The 22,943-nt window shown below is 42.3% G+C and overlaps 1 protein-coding gene across 3 annotated transcripts in view; it reads right to left on the bottom strand.

Moving 5' to 3' along the window:
- Nucleotides 1–11,784: 11,784 nt before the first annotated feature.
- The window catches only part of Bbox1 (butyrobetaine (gamma), 2-oxoglutarate dioxygenase (gamma-butyrobetaine hydroxylase) 1), a 64,956-nt gene continuing 53,797 nt past the window's right edge, over nucleotides 11,785–22,943 (bottom strand). For all 3 annotated transcript variants that reach the window (XM_005401746.2, XM_013502996.1, XM_005401747.2), the window contains 3 exons: nucleotides 19,687–19,883; nucleotides 14,289–14,455; nucleotides 11,785–12,262 (listed from right to left, as the gene is read on the bottom strand). In XM_005401746.2, the coding sequence (XP_005401803.1) occupies nucleotides 12,102–12,262; nucleotides 14,289–14,455; nucleotides 19,687–19,883 (525 nt within the window). In that variant the 3' untranslated portion in view covers nucleotides 11,785–12,101. The remainder of the gene's footprint in view (nucleotides 12,263–14,288; nucleotides 14,456–19,686; nucleotides 19,884–22,943) is intronic.

Raw genomic sequence — 22,943 nt, 5'->3', positions numbered from 1 at the left:
CCCCCCAAAACGGCCTCTGTGCCCTCTTGCATTTGTCCCTGAATCAGCTCTGGGGCTGCCTCATGGATAATTTAAAGTTAAGCCATGGAGCCATTTGGAAGCATCAAGGAGCGCATAATTCCCCATGAGGCAGAGGACCTCACTATGCGCACATGAAAGGACCTGAGACTGGAGTCTGCTTGGATTCTACCTATGTCTCTTGCTATCTGTAGCCATGGAAAGTAATTTCTGTTTGCTTGTTCCTAAAATGATCAGCACTTTTGAAATTTCAGACTATGGAGTACCATCTTAAACGAGTACCACCTGTGCTAATAGTAGTATTTTAAAAATTGTTACTAAAGTTTAATTAGAAAGGCAACCTTATCTCATTTCCATAAATACAAAACCGACACTGCTTTCCATAACTAGAAAGTTATGACTGTGAAATATCTAACAGCTAAATATTTAAAAAGTCTATCCCTGAAGCTCTAAAATGTTCTCATCTGCTGCTAGTGATATTGTTACTGTATTTTGGGAAATAATTAATTAAATTGTACTTAAGACAATTTTGTTTTATAGATCTAAATATTTATCAGAGTGCCATGTAAAAGGTTATTTCATTACTTCTGGAAAGGAGGAAAGGAATCTAAATTTATGCAGCAATTTCATGAGTTATGAAAAACAATGGCTCTGTTTTCCCAAAAGAATGGCTTTTAATGCTACTCAAACATATAATGAAATTCCTATATCAAGTGTACAGATTGAGGCCAGCAATATTTTACTGAATAACATCTGCTAATTTCACATATTTCTTTTTTCAATCCTTTAAATTGGAGTTAAAAGAAAATTACAGGTTTAGCCGAAATGAAGTTCCGTGCCAGCTCCCGGTACACACATTGCACTTTGGCTTTCTGGGAGGTGGGTTTGGGGAGAATGTTGGGAAGTGGGTGTTCATGGTGATGAATTGGAGGGTAGTGCCTTCTCAAAGAACACGCCAACAGTGTGAGGCTGCCCCATTCATACTGCTTCTCTTGGTTGTATCCCACAAGACTCACCATAAGTGATTACCAACAAAGGTGTTTATTGTGCTTCTGTGTAGAGGGTAACTTGTTCCACTCAGAAGGAAAAGGAATAATCAAAGTAGCTATCTTTGGATTGGGTCTTTGAATTTGGAGGGACTGATGTTTTTAAATTCTTTTTATGTTCTAGATAGAAGACCTTTGTTAGAGGGACAGTCAGCTAACTTTTTTCCTAATTTGTGGGTTTTCATTTTACTCTACTGGTGATTTCAAAAATTCTCTTTTGCAGTGTTGGTTACAGAGATACCATCTGAACCAGCTGTCGAGTCCTCTTTTTTTTTTTGTACCAGGAATCAAACTCAGGACCTTGAGCTTGCCAGGCAGGCACTTACGCCACTGAGCTATATCCCTGGCCCTGAACATATAAAGAATTAAAAAACATCAGCGCCCCCCCAATTCAAAGACCCAATCCAAAAATGGACATCTGAGATGAATACACACTTCTCAGATAAAGAAATACAAATGGCAAATAAATACATGAGAAAATGTTCAACATCATTAGTCATTTGAGAAATGCAAATCAAAATAACATTGAGATTTCATCTCACTCCAGTAAGAATGGCTATCATTAAGAAATCAACCAATAACAAATGCTGACAAGACTGTGGAGAAATAGGAACCCTTTTCCACTGCTGGCAGGAATGCAGACTGGTGAAACCACTGTGGAAATCAGTTTGGAGATTCCTCAGCAAACTGTGTCTAGAGGTCCCATTCAACCCACTATCCCCCTTGTGGGTATTTTCCCAGAAGATCTGAAAGCATCCTATCACAGTGATATATGTGCACCCATGTTTATAGCAGGGCAATTTGTAATTGCTAAATTGTGGAAGCAACCCAAATGTCCATCCACTGAGGAATGGATTAAAAAAATCAAGGTGTTTTTATATAATGGAACATTATTCAGCTATAAGGAAAGGCAAACTAGAGCCTTTTACATGTAAATGGTCACAACTAGAGACCATACTCGTAAGTGAAATAAATCAGACCTCCATGTGTAAGCAACATATTGTCTCACTAGTGTAAGAACATGAAATAGTGAATAAAAATTAAGATGTATGATAGACATTGTGAAATGAAAGGAAACTGCTCAAAAGTAAAGAGCAACTGGGATGTGGGAAAAGAGAAAAGAAAGAAGGGGAAATTATGCATATACGTATACACAGGATAGCTAACATAGCTGTATTACTGACTTCTATCACTTTACTGAAAGGATCAGTTAGTGACTAATTATTTGATCCATCTTTCATGTCTCTATTTGCTCTCCTGAGAAACCATTTTGAAGATATCAGTATGTAATACAACAACCACTGTTAATTTCCTACCACTTTGTCTGTAACTCAGTATTGCTTGTATTGTTCTTATGCTACTTTGTAAATGGATGTCTATTTGTTACTATGTTTTCATTCTTTTATTTTTAAAATCAATTTGAAAAAATAAAAATAAAAAGCAAGTGAAAAAGAGAAAAAAACAAAAGTAGCTATCATACAGAAACATCTGTTGAGGAGCCTAACCCATGCCCCTGGTCACTAGCAGTGTAGTAGTAAAGATAAGCACAAACGCATCTCATTTGGACGCAGTGCTCTGCTTGACAAAGACAGAAGATGCCTGCTTTCCTGGGGAAACGTGGAACTGGTTACCTTTCAGAGACCTAGTATGAGGATAATGGGGGCAGTGAATTGGAAATGCTTTTATTTTTGAATCTGTAAAAGGCTTAAAACCTAAAAGATTTTATATGTGATTATGTATGTATGATTGTATATATAAGTACATATAAGATTACACAGAAGTTCATATATAACATATGTTATGGTTGATACATTGTGTTAACTTGGAGAGTCTAGAGGTTTGGCTAAGTGACTCAGCAGGAAGCCAGTAAGCAGGATGCTTACTTTGTATACATCCTGAGCCTGTGAAAGAGCAGGGCATGGAAATTATGTGAGAGCTACACGCCCCTTAGGTGGGGGTAGCCTGTTTACAAAGTAAGGCAGAAAAAGAAGCTGCTTGCTGCCATTCCTCCGGGTTTGCTCTGGCTGTTTGCTGTTCGGCTGCCATTCCCCGCTTTGCTCTTGTTGCTTTACTACCTTCTGCCTAGGAGCCAGCCAAGTATGGACTGAAACCTCCACAAATTGTAAGCTAAATAAACCTTTCCTTCCTTCATTTTGGGCGTTGGATATTTTGTCTCAGCAATGAGAGAAAGGTAACCAAGACAACATATATAATTATATATTCCTTTCAGAGTTTGACAAGAGCTTTACAGGAATAGTTTCTTTGGGTTTTTATAGAGGATCTCAGTTACTTGTGCAAAAACTGTGATCCTTTTGATTTAGGACACCGTGTATGGTGCACACCACACAAACAATTGCATAGTGCTTTTACATATACCCTCAGGGTGTCTAAGAACTCCCTACTGTCAAACCCTAACATTCCATTTAAGTGAGAGCCAGAATCTTTAGTTTTATAGTAGCTGGAGTTCAATACCTACAGACTAATGCTGTAGCCTTTTTCAGCATATATTATTAACCTGGAAAGCATTTTGGGCTAAACCACACAGCAGACTATTACTGAGATACTAAGATTAAACGAAAGCCAAACGTCTTGTGATTTGATGATGGTATTTTATGTTCCAACTAAAAGAAGCTGATAAAAGGCGGATTCTCAGCAGAGACATTGACTCATGGTACATGTCACCAAGTACTTGAAAAATCAACTGCTGTCTGTGTTATTTTATTTTACCTTCGTTTACTAACTCCTGATGCTCTTCTTTTCTTTATTTTGATCCAAGTGTCTAACCTGTATGAGTTTCCTTCTCTTTGAAGAAATTCTTTTAATGTTTCTTGCTGGGCAGGTCTATCAGTAACACATTCTCTCCATTTTCCACTTTTAAAAAATTAATTCTCAGAGTTCAAGGTTGTAGATTGGAGGCTATGTTTTCTCAACCCTAAGTATTTCACTCCCTTCTTGATTGCTGGCATGGTTTCTGATAAGTGTGAGGTAGTCTTTAGAATTTCTTCTTTACAGGCAATGTTTTTTCTCTCTTTGACTTCCAACAAGACTTATCTTTGATTTTCTGAAGTCTGAATACGATGTGCTTGTGTTTGTTTGCTTTTGTTTTGGGCGTTCATCCTGGTTTGTGTTATCTGAGCTTCTTGGATCTGTGGGTTGTTGTCCAATCTTCATGTGGAGCACGTTAATCATTGTTGCTTCACATTTTGCTTTTGTTCCCATTGTCCCCTTCTGATGTTCCATTATTTGCCTGTGACACTTTTATGGTTGTCCCACAGTTCTTCCATATTCTGTTCTTTTCTTTTTCAGTCTTTTTTTTCTTTGATTTTTATTTGGGAATTCTTACTTTCATGTCCTCCAGCTAGGGATTCTTTCCTTTTTCCTGTCCCATCTACTTGTGAACTCAAAGACAGTCTCAATTTCTGTTATAGTGGTTTTGATGTCTAGTATTTCTTTTTCATTATTTCTGTGAATTTTTATCATTCTTCTTATATTTCCTATTCACCTTTCACATTGTCTGTTTCTCTATTATGTGAGTATATTAATTTAATGTAAAAATTTCTATTACATTGTTTTAGCAATCTTTGCCGTATCTGACTGATGATATGTTGAAGACTCATTCTTTCTCTTTTCGCCTCTGTTTTCTTGGTGCCTCTGTTACAGATGAGTTGGCTATGTGTATGTGGATTTATTTCTGGACTTTATTCAGTCCCAAAGCTCTATGGATCTGTTTTTATGTCAGTGCCATACTGTAATGACTACTATAGCTTTGTAATATAATGTGATCTTGGGAAGGGTGATCCTTCCAACTCTGTTTTTCTTTCTCAAGATTGCTTTGAGTATTTAGGGTCTTCTGTTGCTCCACACAAATTATAGAATTACCTTTGCCCTCTGTCTCTTCAAGTTCCTTTCATCAATGTGTTATAGTTTAGGTTTGCAGATATTTTGTGTCCTTGATTAAATTCCTTAAGTATTTCATTCTCGATGCTATTGCACATTGGATGATTTTCTCAATTTCTTTTTTCAGGTAGGTCATTACTAGCATACAGAAGAGAAACTGATTGTTTTTCACATCTTGATTTTGTATTCCAGAATTTTACTGAACCCATTGGACTTGATTTTTGTGAGTTCTAACATTTTAAAGTGGAACATTTAGTGCTTTCTATATGAAAATGTTGTCTGCAAGCGGAGACGATTTAACTTCTTCCTCGTTTACAGTAGAAGTACAGAAAACCCTGCTGTCTCAGTTTCCTAAATTGATTCAAAACGTTTGCCTTTCAAGGTCACGTAGACTTTGGGGAAGAATCAGAGTCCCATGACATCACGTGCGGCTAGCTCCAGGCATCAGGTGGATGCAGAAGCTCTGTAGTATTTTTGTGAGCCCGCCTCTCTGCTGGACGGCACTTGTCAGCATTCGCCATAGTTTTGGTTATACATCATAACAGCACTTAGGCAGGAGAACCTCCAGAACTGCTTCAGAAAGTGGCAAGAATAACGGGATAAGTGTGCGTACTAAAGGGAAGTCCTTTGAGGGGGATTAATAGTGGTGTGACTTCTCCTGTAATAAATTTTTAAATTTAAACTTTCACAGCAAATTTTGATCACATCTCATATTTTTGGCTGGCAGTGTTTTGTCCTACACTTTGAATACACCCTCCCCACCTCTCTTGCCTGTAGGATTTTGACTGGAGTCTGCTGGTACTTGCATGGAGGTCCCCTCGTGTGTTGAGTCATTCCTGTTGTGCTGCATTTGAAGTTTTTTCCTTATCCTTAGCTTCTGACAATCCGATTATTATGTATCTCAGAAGAATCTCATCTTTGCATCGATCTTACTTGGACTCCCCTGAGCTTTGTGAATATGGGTGCTCATAACCCTTTTGAGATTTGTGAAATTGTTAGCTACCATTTCTTTAAGAAACCTTTCTGCCCCTTTCTCTCCTTTCCTGGGATTCCATGATGTATACGTTCACCTGATAGGCGGTTTTTTTTTTTTTTTTTATAATTTTAATTTATGTTTATCTAAAAAACCAATTGCAAATGCTTGTGAGATAAGGAGCTGATTCTTGTGCGTGATTGAAGCTGCTGTTGTAGCTCTCTGTTGGTTTTTCAGCCTGTCATTCTGTTTCTCATTTCTGGAATTATCTCCATGTGTGTTCATAATTTCTACTTGTAGAACCATCTCATTTTGTACATTTGTCACTTTTCTCATTCTGTTTGGTTGTCTGTTTTGTTTTCTTACATCTCATGGAGCTTCTCTAAGATGATTACTTGTCAGGCAACTTGTAGATCTCCATTTCTTTGGAGCTAGTTCCAGGAACTTTATCAGTTTCCCTTGGAGGGGTTATGTTTGTCTCCTTTGTGATCTGTGTGGCCTAGTATTGGTGTCTGTGGAGATGCTGACCCTTTCAGTCTTTGCACACTGGCTTCAACAGGTAGAGATCTCCTGTTGGGCCCTTGCCTCTAGGATCACAGCTGAATGGGCTTGTAGCTGAGTCACAAGACACCTAATGGATTCGCAGTGCCTTCTGTTATTAAATAGCCTGTTACCTGGGATGAGGCAGGTGTGGACTTGCCTGGCCTCTGGGTGGACTAGACTGTCTCCAGGACCTGGTCAATAGGACTGGAGTGGGACAAGGGTCTGCTTTGCATCTCTAGTTAGGTCAGAGGTGCCCTATTGGGTTCACAGTAGCTCTCACCAGGTGTGTAGGAAGACTCTTAGCAGGTCTTTAGGTGAGTTTTTGGGCAGATAGGACTTAGAACAGAGTCACAGAGCAGCTTCAGGGTCTACAGCTGAGACTGGTCTATAGATTTGTAGGTAGATGTGCCTTCTGTTGGGCTCCTGAGTACTGTTTTTTAGGGCTGCTTCAAGATCTGCAATCTGACCGAGGTTGCTAGTCTGCTTCCAGCGACTGAATAGGCGTGATTCATGGTGGGCTCCTGGGTGGGCAGCACTGCTCCCAGGCTGCAGCTGAGAGGGGCTGTGCTGGGTTGCAGTGCTGTCCTGGGATCTCCTGTGTGGCTATGGTGGTTAGTTCTGCCTCCTGGGCCAGGGACAGGCACTCTTGTGTGTCACAGTGCAGGGGATCGTGACTGGGAAGGATGGGAGCTAGGTCACAAGCTGCCACAAGGTTCTCAGCTGGACCAAGCTTTCTTTCCTGTTACCTAGGCCCAGGAGGGGGATGACTTATTTAGGGTACCATGGCAGGTCATACTGATACAGAACTAAAGTCATACAGGGCTGCATCTAAGTCCACAGAGGAACAGGTTGGTTTCTGGGTCCACGGCTGGAGCTACAGTGGTGAGCCTGTAGCCTGTGTATACTCTGCCTTGTCGAAAGAGCCCCTCATGGTTTGTGCTCCCCTGGGCTTTTATAACCACCTACCTGGTTCCCAAAACTGCAAACACACCTTTGATGGTAGCTGCCAAGTTATTGCTGCATGGGGGGTAAAAGCTGGAGACACCCTATGCCCCCATCTTGTTGGCCAATTTTGAGCAGAATTTTGAAGGAGAAAGGAATTTCCCCATAGATAGCTGGAGAAGCCTCTACAGAGTCACAAAAATATGCACCAAGCCAGAGTCCACGCCCATCACATGTTCATCGCATGAAGACTGCACAGATCTGTCCCAAAACGATATTTAACTAAAGGAGTACTCTGTTTCATTATTTAAACTGAAGAGAAATTCCCTCCAAGTCATTTAATTTTTCTATAGAATTTCTTCTTTGCTTAACTTTTGTCTACCAGGATTCATTTGCTCACCTTATAGGGCTGGCTGGAAGGAGAAAGAGAGATCAGCATGGGTGCTGTGGGACATACATCCCAGTGACCCACGGAGTTGTTCCGATTACCTAGCCAGGCGGCTCACGTTCTCCAAGTCAAATCAGAGAATTGCAAGGTGGTGTGTGACACTGCCAGTACGGGGAAATTCTAATCCAAGTTACATCAAGGACATTAGAGGGGAAAGGAGTTCTTTGCACAGTTCTGGCCAGGATACCTAATCTTCTTCAGTCAACACTACCTGCTGAAGCCCATAATGTGTCATGTTGATTATAACACTTCAGAGATTGTTGCAGTTGCATCCAATCCTTTTGTTTCTCCTTCCCAGGACAGAAATTATATCGGCCACAGAGAAGGAAGCAGCAAGGCAGCAGAGAGGCTGCTTGGAGGGCTGTCTCCAGAGATGGAATACAAGGTGCGAAAAGGTTACTGGGATGTGGATAAAGCCTACGTCCTGTGTATAATGGATTCTACCATCGAATTACCTTATCATCAGCCCATTAGGGTTGTGACTTGGTCACTTCACTATATACCTCCAGGAAAGCCAGAAGTGTTTTCTAGAACCGTCTCTGAGCTTTGTAGATCTCCAGTTGTTCCAAGTTCCAGGCACATGTGAACTCAGTGGCCAGCACTGGGGCAGACCAGGTGGTTTGTCCAACACTGACCCAATTTTCTCCATTCTGCCATGGTGGAGCCTTCCCTCTGTACAGCCTGTTTCTCCTAGCAAGGACCCTGGAGGAGATCCCAGAGGCTCCCTCTTTTTGTACATGCAGAGGCCAAGCCTTCTATGTTCAGCCTTTTGGGCTCTTTCCCGCCCGTTATCGGCGTTCTGTGTCAGTCCTTCCTAATTTCTCATGTGACTTCCTGCAGTAAACTTATCAGCAGATCTTTGGCTTTCAGTTTTATTCATTTATAGCTCCCTCCACAGAGAAGCCAGCTGGATCTGTTGAAAGTGAATATCTGATCTCAGCGCTTTACTGCTTACAAACTTCTGCATGGCTTCTCTTTTGCTTTCCAAGATGAAACACCAGCTCTGCAGTGCAGCGTGCATGAGACATTTTGGGACTTGGCCCTGTCTCTCCTCCAGTACCGTATATCCCTTCTCAGGCTACCTGGCCCTCCCCTTTCCTACCTCTGTTGCTCTAAGTATTAATAGTTAACATCTCCTGAGTTCCTACCCTGAGCTGTAGCTATGCTGGTATTGTATGTTAGCATTCTCCAAACTTTTCTAATGATGCGTATCACCTGGGATCCTTGCTAAAAATACAAGTCCTGGTCCTCATCCCAGACCTATTGAATCATAATCTTCAGGGACTAATCTGGGAAACTGTACACTTTCTCTTTAAAAAAGGACCATGGATGTGACTAATTGTCTGAGAAATTTGGGAAAACACTGCTTTGCCTAAACTTTCATTTTAAAATGTAGTGAAATAAGAACTGTTATTTGTCTCATTTTTAGACATAAGAAAAATGAAGTTAAGGCAGGAGACTTACGGTTCAAAGACGCATGGTTAACTGAGCATCAACGTGATGATTCAAACCAGACCCAAACTTACACCAGTGGCCTGGCCTACTTTCCTTACAAGCCAACCTATGCCCTGTGTTTATTTTCCATTATCTGTGCCTTTTCTGCTTTTAATGTTATTTCTCCATCTTTGCTTAGGAATTACTATCCACTTCACTAATTCAGTGTAGACTATGGATTTGTTCACCTCATCGGTCTGGATTGCTTGCCTTCCCATGAACCACACTACTAAGAGGGGACATCAAGCTCTCCATGCTGATCTCTCTCCCTGCTGGACTAAAGAGGCCGAGTTCCAGTCTGCCTGGGCCCCCAGTCTAGCAGAGTGCTCGATGCATTAGGTGTGTGAGAAATACTTGCCAAGTGAGTAAAACTGCAGTGTCACCTGGAAAGTCCCCAAATGTAGATGCTGGGGAGAGATGAATCGAGCTTAGAATAAGGCCACACCCCCCAGTGAACTCAGGTGTTACCATTCTAGCAACATTTTCAGGCAGAATAAGAGTCCAGCCCATTGCTTCTCAAGTTCAAGGGAATCAAACATGCTACACACTACAGGAGTCCCAGTGGAGACCAGGTGATGAGAAATGACAGGAAGCTTCCAAAGGGGGACTTTTACCAGGGAGGGAGTCTGGGTGGGTGAGGCGGCCACCATGCCAGACTTCAGAAGGTCCAGCATCTCTTGCCCTACAGTCCCACTGCTGTGGATGTCCTTTGTGTGGGTTACAGTGAAGCAAAGTAAAATGTGCATGGAATTAATGCTTCCATGTGGCCTTTTGGCAGCAGACCTGTCCCTGCAGTGGGGTCAGTGATTGTGCTATGGCAAACAGAAACACTGAAACATCACCCAGGATTTGGAGACAGATTTATGTACATCAATGGGCACTGACTTCAAGAAAAAAATGCCAGGTGCTGATCTCTGTGGTCTAGGGCTTATATGGAGTTTGCCAGCGGGAAGTACAGAAGCAGAGCACTTGCTATCTTTGATTGGCTCTTACAATATGCATCACAGTGACCAGCCGTTTCTAGGAAACAGAAGCAACAGGAACTGTGACTGGAAGTAGCACCTTGGCAACTAACAGAAACTGGAGTGTACTGGCTTGTGTGTGGGGCTTTTCTGCTACAGTCAGACTCAGAACAGGAGGCCTGGCTGGACCCCGGTCCTGTGGACTAGAAGCTCTATGTGCACCAGAACTCGGGCCCATGCTGTTGCCTGGATTTCCCCTCAGTCAGGGGCAGAGCAGAGCCTGGGCCCTGGAGTAAGGAGACTTGAGTGGCTTTAGGACAAGTGACACTGCTGTCCTGTGTTGGGTGAGGCAGTGCCATGAGGGAAACCAAGCTTACAGGCGAGGCTGTCCAGAAGGCAGCAGGCGTTTGGTCCGTTCCCGAGCCCAGGGCCCATTAGCTGAAGGCAAGGAACCAGAACAGCTCTGCTGATGAGGGGAAGCAACGTGTTGACTGTGGCAGCAGTTATTGTGGGCAAAAGAAGTTTGGGGAAGCTAGAATTTTCTCTTAGCATGGTTGGGTTTGTATCATCATCTATTACAAAAGAAGGGGTTGAGGTCATGGAGTTGGTGAGGACTGGAAATTTGGGTAATATAATCAAGCAATAAAAGTGATAAATTCGGGTAATATAATCCAATTACAAAGAGCTTTAGAAACACGAAGCTCTTTCTCATGCAGGCTGCAGACTGTTCTATGGGGACACGAGGAAGGAGACCCCAGGGGCTGCAAAGCAGAAACATGTTTGGCCACAAGTTTTTAAAACTTGCTTATTAGTCCACATGTGTAGAACACGATTACATTTATCGTGGCGACTTGGTACATGAAAATGGTGCGTCTTAATTCTTTTTGCTTCCTTGCTCCTCCTGCTTCCCCTGCTCCTTTCAACTCTTGGTCCTCTTCCAGTTTGCAAAAGCTCTACTTTCATTTCTTCTTCGATCCTTTTTTCCCCACACCCCCTCCACGCCTTCCCCTCCCTTCCCTCCATCTCCCGATCCCTTCCCCTTTGAGAAAGGTCTACCTCCTGACTTCCTATCATCTATCGCTTATTCTGTACGTTACTTCTACTCTGGCTTTCTCATATAAGAAAAACCATGTGGTATTTAAGCTTGTGGGTCTGATGTGTTTCACTTAACATTATGGTCTCAAAGTGCACCCATTTTCCCACACGTGACTAGGGTGAGCCTTCCTCCTGGCAAGGCAGGGCTCCATTGCATACAAGTACCACATTTGCTTTATCCGCATCTGTGACAGAGCTGTTACGTGCTGTGGTGCTGTGCACACGGGTGTGCATGGACCCCCGCCACAGGGTGCCTTTAACTCTTCTGGGAGGATACCTCACAGGGGAATAGCGGGGTCAAATGCAATTTCGATTTTTAATTTTTTGAAAAATCTCCGCAGTGGTTGTGGGAAAACGGAGACAAGCTTTATGTGCAGCAGTAGATTTACTTGTAACAAAGCTGTCTTTGGAGACATGTTTAATTTCACACAAACGCTATCTGTACCCGTGCAGAGACATCACATGGGCAAAAGAAATGAGTGCACACACGGGACGGGAAGGAAACGTGCTTTCTTGGAGAAGACAGGCCAGGCCTGCTGCAGAAAGTGACACTGAGCGAGGCTAGGAGGGAGAAGTTACTCTTGCGGGGCGAGTGAGTGCCGCGGGGTAAAGACGGGAGCGCGGAAGGACGCCGGCCACGACGGTGAGTGTCCACACCGGCCTCTCCGAGACGGGGCGGAGCTTCAGCCCTGGCCCTTGAGGCTCTGCCTCAGGATGCGCAGCCGGGACAGGACCACGTCCCAGTCGGCATAGGCGCCTTCCAGGTGGCGGGTGATCTCCGTGCCCGCCGCGTAGCTGCGCCGGCCGTGCAGCACGCGCCAGTTGTCAAAGGTGATCACGTCGCCTAGATGAAAGATCGCGTTTCAGTACAGAGCTGGAAAACGCAGCATGCGGAGTGCCGCTGCTACCCCGCGGGCGTCAGAAGCTGCACTTCTTTCTGTCTGTACAGCTGCACGCTTCCTGGGTCGCAGCTGCCGGCTGCATGCAACCCGCTCGGGCCTGTGACCTCGAGCTGGGGGGCCTGCGAGGCTTCCCCTGACACCGGGGAGGCTGCCCAGGAGGTTTTCTCTGAGCGAAACCTTGCTGTTGTTCATACGGATGGTGACCTGCCTTCCCACCGGGAATGTTTCTCTCCAGTTTAATAGCTTCAAATGCCGCTAGGGACAGTGACATTCTTACTTGTCTTGCATTTTGTGTGTATTATTTTTAAGACTCATAACGGACAGAGAGAGTATTAGCTCATCTTTTCATATGTGAGGAAGAGGAGGCTCCAACAAGCTGATGAATTTTCCCAAAGCTCCTCTGCCACCGAAGGATGGAACTGGGATTCCAGCTCCTATATTTTGTTTTTGTTCTTTGGACTAGTTTTTTGTTTTTTTCCTACCTTGTGCCCATCTCACAGGTTGACACTCTTACGCTCAGTCTACTGTGTCTACCCGGCAATGGATTTATGGGTATTTCTAGTACAAACTTATTATGGAGATGGTCAATTAAGAACAAGTTTAGCTGGGCGTGGTGGTGCACACTTGGGAGGCTGAGGGAAGAGAGCTGCGTGAGTTTGAGGCCAGCCTGAGCTATCCAGTGAGTTCAAGGCCAATCTGAACTGTATAGCAAAACTCTGTCTAAGATAAAAAAATTCCCCCAAAACCCCAAACAAAACAATTTTAGCTGGGCACAGGGTGCACACCTGTAGTCCCAAGCACTTGGAAGGCTGAGACAGGAGGGTTGCTTGAGTCCAAGAGTTCCAGACCAGCTGGGCAATATGAAAAGACACTGTTTGTTAAAAAAGAAAGAAAGAGAGAAAGAAAGGAAAGTAGAAAAAGGAAAAGAAATAAAAGCAATTACAACTAAGAAGAATCATCCATTTGGTCAAATTAGCAGCAGAAAGAGATACTGCCTTGTATTACAGATAACAAAATCTTGAAGTTTAAGAAATACAGTGTGCATCGTGGTGACTATAGTTAATAATGATGTGCTGTATTCTTTTTTCATTTGTTTACTTTTGTTTTCCAGTGCTGGCAACTGATCTCAGGGCCGTCAAACTGAGCTACATTTTTAAATCCTGTTAGATATATTTTTTTAAAGTTTTGAAACAGTGTCTCAGTAAGTCACTGATTTGCCCAGGCAAGGCTTTAAGTTGTGATCTTCCCTTCTCAGTCTCCCAGAGTGCTAGAATTATAGGTATGAACTGCCACACCCACTTTTTTCAAAACTGCTAAGAAAGTAGATTTTATATGTTGCCACCGTCACAAAGACAAGTATGTGAGGTGCTACTATATAGTAGCTCATTTTAGCCATCCTTCAGTATATACACATTTCAAAACAGCATGTTGAACATGATAAATATATACAATTTGTCAATTAAGCATAAATAGAGAAGAAAAACGATTCAGCTTTGGTGGCATTTCACTTTTGAAAGGTGGTCTAAAGAATTCAGTACATTCCACGAATAAAGACTCCTCACCTCTTTCAGCATGAGCATGGTGAGCATAATTTTGTTTATTGGGATGGCATAACTAAGTACAAGCCTCAGCTTGTATTGATGGGCTATCAGGATAGAAAATACAAGAAGATGTCGGTGTTACCATCAGACCTGAGATTTATTTGGCCTACAGCTTGTTGTGCAAGTATTTATTATTTGGGTTGGAAATACTTAAAGTTTGGAGCGCTTAGGGTTCCCTGGGTTTTCAGAAAGGAATATTTCTGCATCTGAGGACTCAGCAGGGCTGGGGCAGGGCTAGGAGCCTGCTGCTTAAGCAAAGAGAGCTGATCACCAAGCTCTGCTGTCAAGGTGCTCCGCACCTCGTTCCAAAGGGGCCAGGCTGGAGAAAACCCATCTTTTCCCTCTCTTGGAAAAGCTGTGTACTGACCTGGGTTCATCTTGAAGGTGAACTTGAATTCTTTGCTGTTCATGAGGTCGACAAACTCCCTCAGAGCAGCGTAGAAAGGCTGGACTCTCTCCACGGGGGTGTCAAAGATCGTGTCCCTCGTTGTGTTATTGAAGTTGATGCGAATCACTTGGCCTTTGTCATCTAACCTATTGAAGAGAGAGAGAGTCAGTGTATGATTCACCAAGGCCTCGTTATATCATAAAGATCGGCTCCTTTGGGGAGATATTTTGAAATGCAATGGTAGAGAAGCCAAACCCATACAGAAGGCCTTAAGATCTCAGGGTTACCATGGTACAAATGTACACTTTATTCCTTCCCACTTACTCATTTTTATTTTAAGTCTTACTATACCAGAGCCAGGAGGATTCCGCTGAAATTACCATAAATGTTACTGAGAGATTCAAGTTAACATTTCAGTTACACCTAGTGAAATTCATTCTTTAACGCAGGTTTTACCCATTCAGATTCTTTTGTGTAAGAGGTTTATAGGTCAGTTGCTTTATGATGTTTTAGGCATTGTTTCATTTTGGGTATGGGATAGGAAGAAAGATTTATTTCTTAAGTGTTTGAAATATATATATATATATTTTCCTTTTTTTTTTTTTTAAGACAGGGTTTTGCTGTGTAGCCCAGGCTGACCTTAAACTCACAGAGGTCCTCTTACCTTAGCTTCCAAGTTCTGGGGTTAGAGGCATGTACCACCATGCCCTGCTGAAATGTATGGCTCTAATTCATTGCTTAGTTTGCACGTGGGAAAGTGAAGGTCAGACAAGAGACTAGCTTGAGTGAGATACAGGCTTTCCATTCACCTGTACTTTGTAGAAGACATGATCAAAAATGCAGGGAAACTTTAAATTGAAAATCTTTATTACTATAAAAGACATATTATCATTAATTCCCTGCAAAGTACTCCCCTTCAAACACATCTATCCCATCATTCCTGTCACTTTCTGAAGCAGTTCTGGCAGTGCTCTTTCCTGAGTGTCTGCAGTGTGCCATCCCAGAAACTTGTCCTGAACTGATGGGGAAGTTGACCCTTCACAGTCCTCTTGACCTCAAAGAGGAGCCTGACTTTCTGTGGCTGGAACTTGGCACCACATTCATCATATTTTTCGATCATACCTCATAAAGACATGAAAGAGGACTTCTAGAACTGCTTCAGAGAGGCTCACAAACAATGAGATAAGTGTATCTGAAGACGTGGGGAGTGTTTTGAGAAGGGTTACGGCAATATTCTTTTACCGTAATAATTTTTTTAAAAATTAAGCAAATATTCACTGTATATTTTGATCACCCCTTGTACGCAGACTTCTGGAAGACTGGTGCTGTTGTACCTTATTCAGTGTTGTAGTCCCAGCACTACAGTCTGGCCAAAACAGGTGGTAAATATTTGTTTCTTGTGTGCTTTGTATATTTTTCAGTGCCTTGGGAGACTACCAAGGGCTTTCCAGTCCTGGGGGGAGAGACTACTGTAATTTCTAACTCTTTCTTGGAAAACAGATTATAATCACAACAATGAAAGATATTAGAGGTTTCAGGGTAAGAAAAGGTAGCATCTTTCCCTGGATTTGGACTACGCTGTTATAATTCGCAAGACATGGACTTCTCCCAGATTCAGAGACAAAAACAAGAGATGCTTTTCAGCTTTTGGGAAGGTAGACTTTCAGCCAGGCTGCACTACCAAGCAGCTTCGATTTTCCTGAGTTGGAAACACAGGGTGGGATGACAATGAAGGTAGGTGGTCAAGAATGGCAGTGAGGTGCCTGGCACCGGTCCCTGGAGTCCTGGTCCCCAGGCCACGCTGGGAGGTGGTAACAGGGGCTGACAGCTGTGTGGCACCCAGAGCTGGGGGTCAGACCCAAAACAGTGTCATGTGTGCAGGGCTTGTGACATGTGCCTGGATTAGGTTCTGCCACACATAGGCCACAGGCCGCCTGGAGAATGCCATGGCACAGGAGGGTGCAGCTGCCGGTGGACAGCAAGGACTGCAAGGACAGAGGTGAGGCTGGGACTCTGCCTTAGTGACAACATCGTGCTTCAGGGACAGACGTGGCGCTTGGTGGGACTTCTCGCATGTGTTGTAGGAGTGCCACGAGGGTGTTGTCTACTGTGACACATTTTTATGAGGATCTTTAGGAAAAACTTATTCTGGACTTCAGAAGAGTCTTGAATCTCACAAGTGATTAAAAATCTCTTTTCTTAAAGAAGGGGAAATTATGTATGTATATATACAGGATAGTTAACATAGTTGTACTACTGACTTCTATTGCTCTACAGAAAGGAACAGTTAATGATTACTTATTTGATCAGTCTTGCATGTCTCTATTTGTTTTCCTGAGAAACCACTTTGAAGATATCAATACGTAATACAACAACCACTGTTAATTTCCTATCACTTTGTCTGTAACTCTGTATTGTGTGTATTGTTCTTATGCTATTTTGTAAATGGATGTCTGTTTGTTAATATGTTTTCCTTCTTTTACTCTTAAAATAAATTAAAAAAATAAAAATTTCTTTTCTTGATTTGGTCCCTAGAAACTGAGGAATGAACTAGAAATCTATCACAGATAAATTGTTGGGATTTATGGAAATTACAGCAAGCTAAAATATACTCAGTATTTTGTAAGCCAGCCTTTTATTAACTCCGTAAATCCTAGTTCTGAGGGTAGGTGTTAGCTGGTTTTTTGTTTGTTTATTTGTGTTTTTGAAAAAGAACCTAAGCCAGCATGGGCAGCCCGTAAGATCAGAGCCGACCCAGGGACAAGTAAGGAGCTCACAGTCCTGTGATTGAACTTACGACAATAGGATTACTTCTTCTCACTATTATCATTTTTCCCCAGTTTCCGCAGTGGTTTGTTTTTTTCGTTGCACTGTGTCATAATTAATTCCTTTAGCACCTGGAAGATGCTTTAGTACAGGCAGGACACAGACATTTCAACAGACATTCAAGAACACTGAGGGGACAGAGGCTCTCCCTGAACTGAAACCTTTCTTTGTTTTATCTCTTGTTGTAAAAAAAGTGTTTTTGAAGTGGGATTAATATTAATGACTTGGCATTCTCTAGGGATGTTCCTGAGACCTTATAAATGGCCATGTCTTGGAATTTTACTAGAAAAAACATTAAAGCCAAGTCGGGATTCAGATGGTGATTTTAGTCTCCCTCAATAGTTGTTTCTTCTTGCTCAGTGGTCTTGAAGAATCTGCAGTCTTGATGTGTCCTGGCAGAATCCGAACTGGCCATGCATTTTTAAAATGTAAGCTATTTTCACTGCTACAAGAACGAATGCAGATCACACATGCTAACGGGGTAATGTTACGGTTTGATGCATGTATACACTGTAGGCACAATGTAATATACAAGTCAGGTTGAAATCATCTCCTAGAAACCATCACTTCTAAAGGTCATGTTTGAGTATTAGGACTATGTCTTGGAGCTAAAAATCCTGTATCATTTCTGCTTTCTCACCTCAGTGAATGCCTTCTCAGAGAAAACCTCAGGTTTGTCTTGATCAAGGACTTATTCCTGACACTTATCACTCTATTACACCCCTCCCCCAGCATGTCAGGAAAGCAATCTGTTTCAGTTTGCACAGTGTATTAAAAATGGATCCTTCCCCATGTGCTGGTGCTGTCACCAGGACCTCGCCGGTCCCAGGTGCCGCGGTCTCTAGCTGAAGTCCCCTGTAGCTTCTTACTCTGCTCTACTCCTGCCCCGGCTCTTTTATGCTGTGTTAAAGAAGAACTAAATTTATGGAGATGTCTCTTCCTTGGTCAAACTTTGCACCACTTCCTGTCACGCGGAATCCAGAGCCCTGTGTTCATAGTTGCTCACGATCTTCTGCATGTTCTGGTCCCAACCTGAGTGCCTCTCCTTGAGCCTGTTCCCAACCTGGGTCCGGCCACGCTGGCCTCCTGCTGTCCCTCAGATCTCCCAGACACCCTCCAGAGCCTTCTTAGGACCTTTGCCCTCGTGGTGTCTGGACCTGCTTTCCTGAGTCTTTGCTCAAATCGTACTCCCATTGCCTTATCTAATGATGCAAGTTCCATCCCTACCAAGTCTCCAGCCCTGTGGATTCCCTTTATCCTTTTTATTTCTGCTTATTTATTTTTGGTAGTACTGGGGATGTAGGCCAGGGCTTATAACATGCTGGGCAAGCATTCTACCAGTGAGTTCCACTCCCAGCCCTGGATTCTGTTATCTTGTCTGATTTTCTTTTTCATTTTCTTAAGCATATAACAAGTTTTAAATATTCATTATAAGGTGCTCATTTGTTTTAATGTTTTAAATTAAAACTCTCCCCTTCCTCATTAAAATGAAAGCTGTCTAAGGGCAGGGGACAGGAATCTGTACTTTTTCCACTGATGTATCCCAAGTATTAAGAAAATTGGCCTCCATACACATTTGTTGAATGAATAAATGAACTCTCCCTGTGTATATGACAGATGTATAACTAGGGATTTCATTATCTACTCAATGAATTTACTTTCATACAACTTGGCTATTTGTCATAAAAGAACATAAAATTCTCAAATTGGAAAAACCCGGTACTAATGGAGGTCCAATTCAATGCAGCATAGCTAAGTAACATACTGTAAGCTAATTCTCAAGTGGAAGGATGATATGTAGCTTTTGTAGATACCTGGAGAAATTATGATAAAATGTTAAAAAGAAAGAGAACAAAATGTTGATATAAGCACTGCATGACCGTAGCTGCTTAGTGTCTTTTGGGGTCACAACTTCCTTCCCAGGCCTGGGGCTCGGATGAGCTGAGCCTGCTCCTGCAATGACCGTGTCATCCTGCTGTGGCAGACTGGCGTCCTCCAGCCCCTGGCCATGGCCAAGGGGGCTGACTTAGGGACTTCTCCAGCCTTGTCACAGCCAGGAGGAAGTAAATGTTCTCTCTATGCTGTGGGTAGTAACTCTAAGGCCAGTAAAAACTTGGAGACGCTGAGGATCATTTTTAAACATGAAGCCAACACAGAAGACAGCAAAGCTAAGAAGAAAAGAGACCAGATGATAATGCTTAACTCCTGGATCTACCTGTTTTGAGTTATGCTCTTTCACTTCCAGCCAAAAGATTCTGACCACTGCAACTGCATTGATTATGACTAACTGGAACTTATATTTTAAAAATGAAGTGCATGTGACATCATAGGTACGTTCCCTCTCACACTGATCAAGAACAGATTTCATGTGATTTATTAAAGAATTTTAAAAATGGTAATAAGTTCTTTTTCTCTCTGTTGTACTAATGGTGGATTGAAGGTAAAAAAAATTTAGAGCTCATGAAATCTTTCTGCTTAAACTTTAGCTAATGGAGCACTTTCTGATAACTGTTTTAGTCCCAGGAGAGATCAATACAATAAGAGTACTCACTCTATAATTTTGTGTTTAGATTGCACAGAAAAATCACAGTAATCCACACCGATGTCTGTAAAGTCCACAAAGGTAGATGTCAAAATCTGAAAAGCCCGGGGATTCTTTTCCTTGAGCTTTTGGCACACGTTAAACCCATCGACAATCTCCGAGTCGCCCCCAGTGACTGTTTGCCTGATGCAGTGCAGAAGCTGAACCTAGGAGAAGAGAAGGAGAAACAGGTTTTACAGTAACAGCATTTCCTTTCCGATGCCACGTTCAGGATTCACAAAGGTACGAATGGACCAAAATGGACGCATCTTTTTCAAATCTGTTCTCTTGCACCCTCAGAAGGGGCGCTGAGGATGACAATAGCTGCTCAGAGCCAGTGCTGTGTACTTCAGTCCTGGAACAGTTGAAGACGTGGGTAGAGCAGGGTCCGGTTGACTCGTGAGCAAAAAGGCACAGCTTGGGAGAGGGGGCCCTTCCCGCCAGGTGGACGAGAGGCCAGCAGAGGCGGTGGACGAGGCGGGGTAGAGGCAGTGAGTCAGGCCTGAGAGATGCAGAGTTGAGGGAGAGCTCACAGGCAGCAATGCACATGTAGTTCGCTGGGCTACACCAGCCTGGCTGTGCAGAGGTCAGGCCCGGAAGGAGTAGACTGGCTGGAGAGGTGACGGGGCCTTGCTTGTGCAGAGTCTTAAAGGGCAGATGAAGGAATGTAGATTTTCTGTGGTGTGTAGAGGGGAACCCCTGACTATGGAGGCAGCACTGTCAGAGCTGAGTTGTAGAATGTTTGTCTAGTGGGATTACACAAGGTGAATCATCTTTGAGGGCAGCAGGCCAAAGAGCAGCTCTTTGAGAGTTTAATGTGTAAAGATAAGAAGGAAAGCTGGTAATGTGGGGTTGGGAGGGGTGGACAAATGTTCACAGCTCTGGGAATAAGAAACCAAAAAGATAATCAGTCTGAATGAATTTTACTTTTATTTTTTTTTTTTTTGAGGGGGATGTTGAACTTTGTTTCATTTTAAAAAGCAAATCACAGTCAAATAAAAGAAAGTTTTGAATGGATTTGTCACAGGTTTTATGAGTTCTTTTGCTAAGTCAGCATGGATGAGTGATTTTGAGCGCCTAAATTTAGACCTGAGTTTTCTGCTTAAAGAAATGATAGCATTTAGTTATGAAAACTTCTTTGTTACTAAGTAGAATAAACTGAAAACCAATTTCTGACTTTGTTCTAGAACACAGGAGGCAGATATGATCAAAGGCCCAGAATTAGGAGGATGGGAGGCTTAGAAGAAGAAATACTCAGCCAGCCTGGTCTTCTCCCTGCTGGTTCTAAACAGCGCCCTCTTGATGGAAAAGTTTTTGCTGTCTAGTGCAGTAAGCATTAGGTCCACACGGCTGTTGTGCGCTTGAAGTGTAGTCAGAAGAACTGAAGAATTGAATTGTAAGTTTCATTTCATCATAATTTAAACTAAGATTCAGTCGTGTGGCTTGTGGCTACTGAATCAGCGCTGGTCTAGAAGATAAATCTTGCCTTGCCTCCAAAGCAATACAAGTTTCCCCAATTTTTATGATTGTATATGTAACTTCTCAAATTACAAGTATCATGTACATAACTCTCTTTAGCAGTCCTCAGAATTGGATGTTTTTATTTTTATTTCTGCAGATGGAAGGACTGAGATACAGGCAAAGGTACACCTTCTGAATTAGCTGGAGTTTGGTAGATTTGAGCTTGACTTCTGTATAAAAAGTGAAATTACACAAAAGAAGCTATTACTTGCCATTGCCATGTGTAGAAAACAACAGCTAGCCTTTTAAAAAACTAACATTTGAAGGACTTTATGAGTTCATTATGGCAAGATGTAAAGGGATTTAAAGAACACCGATTCTTCTCCTGTGATCCAAACTGACCAAATTGGACTCTCAGTGGTTGACTCATCACCCAGATTATTTTCTCTCTACTGAAAGTGACGTTGCCTTTTCCTCTGTGTTATAGAAAACTTCAGATTTTGGGACCAGCAAACCCCTGAACAGTTCAAAACGGAAGCCCGAGCAATGGTACAGACATGTGCTGTATGCTGTTCTTCTGTTAGTGTCCAGATACTCAGGAAGCTCAGTTAAAAATCTATCATCATTATCCAGGTGTGGTAGCACATGCTGTAATCTCAGCAGGAGGATCAAAAGTTTGAGCCTAGCCTGGGCAGTTTAACAACTTAACAAGGCCCTCTTTCAAAGTAAAACATTTAAATAGGGCTGAAGACGTAGTTCATTGTGAAAGTTCTGAGTTCAGTCCCCAGCATGAGTATTACTACCACCACCAAAATCAAAACCAGACCAAAATTTCATCCTCATTTAGCTTTAGGTATTTCCCTTGGGGATGGAGACAGGTATGCCTTTGTTGGGTTTCTTTCTTCTTATTGCAAATCTCTTCTGTCTCTGTTACGTGCAAGGTGCTATATTAAATTTAGGGACATGAGGAAGTATAGAAGACTTTATGAAGTATGAGATTTTCCATAAATATGTAAATTATGGTAATTTGAAATTCCAGCTGAGGACCAGTGCTATGTGATAGAAAACTGGATGGAGGCCTGAATTCAGGTTTTCACTCTCCATTAATCAGTTCTCACCGATGAAACTTTTTAACCTTGTGCTTCATTTCATCTTCTGTACTGGCAATCGATCCTGTCTACCTTCAAGGACTGTCAGGGGGGTCAGATAAAGTAATATAAATAAAAATGCTTTGAAAAAGCATTAAATGCTATGCAAATGTCAAGCATTATATTATACTGTATTTCAGGAATATTTATGAAGTCAATTAATCACTTTTTCTTAGGCTTTCCATGTTAATCCAGAAACAGAACTTAAACTCAGGAGATACTCTTAAAAGTTTCAACTAGAACCTTCAGTTTTCTGGTCTCATTCTTCAAGTTTTATTCCATCCAGCCTGTCCAAGTAATCTTTGGCAGATGAGCTGAGCTGATTAGTTTGGCTTTTAATATCAGTTTCAGAACATCTCAGAACCGCATTTAGAATAAATCACACTGTGTGTCTTCTTCCCCAGCTCCCACCCCAAAAGGTAACTGGAAGGGCCATTTTTCTGTCATTATTTAGTTCAAAAAATCATGTGGAATTTTACAACCAACAACATAATTTAAAACACGTGAAGTCAAGTAACAGGCTAACTTAGCTAATGCCGTCCATGGGAATGGGTAGCAACCAGGGTGCCTAGGAAATATGCTGATAAAAAATGGATTAATTTAAATTTTGGCTCATTC

The sequence above is a fragment of the Chinchilla lanigera genome, unplaced genomic scaffold (assembly GCF_000276665.1).
Source record: "Chinchilla lanigera isolate Chin_1 unplaced genomic scaffold, ChiLan1.0 scaffold00075, whole genome shotgun sequence".
Lineage (NCBI taxonomy): Eukaryota > Metazoa > Chordata > Mammalia > Rodentia > Chinchillidae > Chinchilla > Chinchilla lanigera.
Note: the sequence above shows the minus strand (reverse complement) of the source record. Positions and strands in the feature narration are given on the sequence as shown.